We start from the raw sequence: 5,000 nt of genomic DNA, 5'->3' as shown, positions 1-5,000 counted from the left end.
TCTATATGTATATATATGTACATATATATATATATATATATATACATATATATGTATATATAAATATATATATATATATATATATATAAATATATATATATATATATATTGTGTGTGTGTGTGTGTGTATGTGTGTGTGTGGTGTGTGCATGTGCGTGTGCGTTTGTAGAGAGACAGAGGAAAACATGACAAGAAGGTTTTTTCATGTTTTTCAATTGAGAGAAACATTCTTTTTTTGTTTTATAGATTTTCAATCTTTGACCATAACGAGGGTAAGATCAGAACTTGAAATATCGCTTAGGGGGAAACATTACTTACACTCTTATTAACCATAATGAAGATAAGATCAAACATCGAAATACTCATAAAGAAACATTACTTATACTTATTTACCGTAATGAAGATAAGATCAAACCTCGAAGTATTTATAAAGAAACATTACTTATACTCTTACTAACCATACTGAACATTAGATCAAACATTGAAATACTCATGAGAAACGTCACTTACACTCTTATTCACCATAATGAAGATAAGACCACTCTTACTAACCATAATAAACATAAGATCAAACCTTGAAATGCTCATAAAGAAACATTACTTAAACTCTTATTAACCATAATGAACATAAGATGAATCCTCTAAATACTGATAAAGAAACATCACTCACACTCTTATTAACCATAATGTAGAAAAGATCAAATCTGGTAATACTCATAAAGAAACATTACTTACACTCTTACTAACCAAAATAAGCATAAGACTACACCTCAAAATATTCAAAAAGAAACATTACTCACACTCTTATTCGCCAAGTTATGCACAACACAATGTAAATAAGCGGAGTTCCCAGTAATGGCCGAGACATTCCTGGGCGCTGCTTCGTCGAACACCGGCTGCGAAGGCAGGACAAAAGTCCCAGTGGCTCCTGTAGCTGACATGGGAATAAGGGGCCTCACGGGATCCTCCGGGCTTTCACTGCTGAGTTCCAGGTCGTCGTAGATATCCTCGCGACCTCTGTTGTCCCGGAGGATGGTAGGTAACGGTTTTGTGTCCGGTGGGGCAGGGAGGGATGTGGCGAATCCTACTGAACGGTGTCCTCTTGGGAATGTGACCAGTTCCCCTGAAATTGAATAGGGAAAATGTATATTTTTTTTTATTCGTATAAACGTAATGATAGTTGGATGCGTTAATGCTATTAGGAATTACAGGCAAGTAATAATAATAATAATAATAATAATAATAATTGAATTAGGTTTCTCCATAATCATTGTTCCGAAAACGCATGCAAAAGGTAAAAAAAAATTTCTTAAAATCTAAACACCGTGACTCTAGAAAAAAATTTTGTCTGGACATATTTGCATTCATCTGTTTTTATAAGGAATGTTCCCGATGAATCCTAGTGAACGGAAGCCAACTTCAAATAATAATCATCTCATCATCAACATCATCATCACCATCGTCATCATCATCATCATCATCGCGATAACGAGTGTAAAAGTCGTAAATTTTTAAAACTCCAAACTCTGTAGCTCCAGAAATTTTTTTTTTATAGTTTCTTTTTTTTTTTTTTATTAGGAAAGGCCCAATTACTGTGGATTTCATGGTATTAGTTATAATTGAAAATGAAGGCTGATGAAATCATATTGTCTATTTTAAAACTAAACTATCTGGAGGATTTTCATACATGACAACATCCTTAAGAAGATTCGGAATGGATAAATCTCAGTTTCAGAAATGTAAAATTGCTTTAGAAATTTATCCTCCTTAAAATACTCCATCCTTGTCTCTCGCGAGTTATAATTAGTTCTTGATTTCAGGGTGTCATCTCTGGGCAAATTTTCATCAAACTAAGTATAAAATTAATATTAGAATTTATCCTCCCTAAAATACTCCATCCTTGTCTCTCGCGAGTTAGTTCTTGATTTCAGGGTGTCATCACTGGGCAAATTTTCATCAAACCAAGTATAAAATCACTCTTAGTAATTTATCCTACCTAAAATACTCAATCCTTCTCTCTCTCTCTCTCTCTCTCTCTCTCTCTCTCTCTCTCTCTCTCTCGTTATAATTAGTTCTTGATTTCAGGGTGTCATCCCTGAGCAAATTTTCATCAAACCAAGTGTAAAATTACTCTTAGTAATTTATCCTACCTAATGTGCTCTCTCTCTCTCTCTCTCTCTCTCTCTCTCTCTCTCTCTCTCTCGTTATAATTACTTCTTAGTATCAGGATGTTATCCCTGGGTAAATTTTCATCAAACCAGGTGTAAAATTAATCCTAGAAATTTATCCTTCCTACAATATTCCATCCTTGTCTCTCGAGTTATAATTACTTGTTGATGTCAGGACGTCATTCTTAAGGAAACTATCATAAATACCAAAATATTATTTCACCCAAAACTTTTGTTCCAAAAGTGTAAAATTGTTCTAAGAAGTTTATCCTCCCTGAATTACTCCATCCTTCTCTCTCTCTCTCTCTCTCTCTCTCTCTCTCTCTCTCTCTCTCTCTCTCTCTCAAGTTATAATTGCTTCTTTACGTCAGGATGTCATCCCAGGGTAAATTCTCATCAAAACCAACAAAATATTTCACCCCAATCCTTCTAACAGAGAAACAAGAGAGCGACAAAAGTTTGAAAAAAAAAATCTCTGTTGATGATACTTTAGAAGAGAAGTAAAAAAAGTCTCAATATAAAAGTCATGTATTGCTTTTACTGCAGATGTGAATGTGAGGTAAACATATTTAAAAGAAAAAAAAATGGATTGAAATATCTCAATGAAATGGTTCAAGAAGAGAAGTCTTTGAAAATCAATCCTGTAATGGAGGCAATATTTTTCAAAACAGGTGAGTCTCCAATGATGATAGAGAGAGAGAGATGTATTGCTTTTACTGCAGATGTGAATGTGAGGTAAACATATTTAAAAGAAAAAAAAATGGATTGAAATATCTCAATGAAATGGTTCAAGAAGAGAAGTCTTTGAAAATCAATCCTGTAATGGAGGCAATATTTTTCAAAACAGGTGAGTCTCCAATGATGATAGAGAGAGAGAGAGAGAGAGAGAGAGAGAGAGAGAGAGAGAGAGAGAGAGAGATAGTATTCCATTGTAAAATCAGTTGGCCATTTCTGTTATACCCACACAACATTTCCTAAATAATATCCTAATTTAGATAATATATTAAAAAAAAAAAACATATACTTAACCATCTTAGCGGATGTATAAATGTAAAATAAATGAAAAGGAACTAAAAAGGCCTTTGCAAATTCATATTGGGAAAATCTGTTGCTTATATGATGGTTTAGTCTGACCTCTGGCAATAGTTCAACCTCGTAATGAACTTAATGCAAAAATATATCTTTATAATGTGCAATTATTACCAAGTAAAATTTAACATAATATACGCACAAGCTAATTCTTATATACAATCACCTTCTTAAGGAACAATACAATCACGTGGCATTAACAACCTAGAGAAAATACAAAATAAATAAATCCCTGTGACAAAAAAAAAAAAAAAAAAAAAAAAAAACATCGCTGTCTTTCTTATAAATCCCTCCAAAATGTTTATATAAATTAAGATGATGTCACCCTTCACTTATCACATCTCTCCCCTCCCCCAGACTCATCATTAAAACTCCATTACCATTCCGTTCCCCTCAACCCTAAGAGTCTCCCTCTCCCCCCCTCCCGTCAATTCTCGAGGGTCATTCCCCTCATTCTTCTTCCATCCATTTGTCCTTGATGCGTTTCTTCAGGCCTCCCAGCTGCCCGGCTGTCGCTAAGCGCTGGAGTAGATGATGATGTAGTTGTTTGAAATGAAATATGATGAAGATTTGCTCTCAGTAGTTTTAATATACGTGGATATCATCTCGTTTTTATTAGTGGAATAGATGAATACTTACCATATTAGCTTTTAAAATGTTCATTTTGAAAAAGTCTATGGACACAGCTCTTTAAACCTTCCGAGGTTTTTAAAGTATCATTATAGTTGTCCTTATAATATTCCCTCGGTCAGAACTGCTCTCTCTCTCTCTCTCTCTCTCTCTCTCTCTCTCTCTCCACACACACACACACACACACATATATATATATATATATATACACTCGTGTATATGTATATATATATATATATATATATAAATTAAATATATATATATATATATATATATAAGAGAGAGAGAGAGAGAGAGAGAGAGAGAGAGAGAGAGAGATGTCGTTCGGCTACTCAGGTGTATTTGTTTTTTCTTTAGGCCATACGTTTTTATGTCTAAGTGACCTTCATTTGGAGTAAATAATAATCTCCATTTAAATTCACATTTTAAAGGAAAAACCTAATGCTTTTAAAGGGGTGCTATTATCATAGCCTTAAATAACGAATGATGTCAAAACTGGATCGGAACGTTATTTATAGAACTATAAATGGATAAAGGTTTTTATTTGAAAAAAAAAAAAAAAATATTTGGAGCGGTAAAGAATGTTAACGTGAATAGGTTTCCATTTGTGTGGAATATTGAATATACGTTTCAAGGATAAAAGGATATTGGAATTTTTAGGGCATAAATAGGAAAAGTACATTAGCAGATATCCTTTTAGGAATAAATTTTGTAAGTTGAATTCTTGGGAAATTATTCTTGCTCGTAAAGACAAAATACTTTAGTGTAGAATTAGGAGAAGGTTTTAAAAACGTAATGAGAAAGTATTGTCCTCTTACATTCGTGGGAGACAGTTAATAAATACGTAAGTAAGAAGTTGGTGATAAATTGAATTTATAGAGTATGTCTTAACTTCCAGGAAAGTTGTAGCAATAACATTTTAAAAGATGAATTACGTTACTAAACTTTCTCGCTTCGAGTTTCCTTGTATTTTATCCTATTTCCCCTTAATGTTTTTTTCTTAAAAAGGTGACAAGAAAAAGACATAAAAGATTATTGAAATATGAAAACTATTTGTATATCGACTAATCATTATAGCTTTTATTTTAAATTAGGATAAATTAGTAGTCCTGA

At 32.9% G+C, this 5,000-nt stretch overlaps 1 protein-coding gene across 1 annotated transcript in view; it reads right to left on the bottom strand.

Moving 5' to 3' along the window:
- Positions 1–5,000, bottom strand: part of LOC137641958 (zwei Ig domain protein zig-8-like) — a 43,343-nt gene that overhangs the window by 10,383 nt on the left and 27,960 nt on the right. Inside the window, exon 2 of the mRNA XM_068374527.1 lies at positions 801–1,123. Coding sequence (XP_068230628.1) covers positions 801–1,123 — 323 coding nt within the window. The remainder of the gene's footprint in view (positions 1–800; positions 1,124–5,000) is intronic.

Source organism: Palaemon carinicauda, chromosome 6, assembly GCF_036898095.1.
Source record: "Palaemon carinicauda isolate YSFRI2023 chromosome 6, ASM3689809v2, whole genome shotgun sequence".
Classification (NCBI taxonomy): Eukaryota; Metazoa; Arthropoda; class Malacostraca; order Decapoda; family Palaemonidae; genus Palaemon; species Palaemon carinicauda.
Note: the sequence above shows the minus strand (reverse complement) of the source record. Positions and strands in the feature narration are given on the sequence as shown.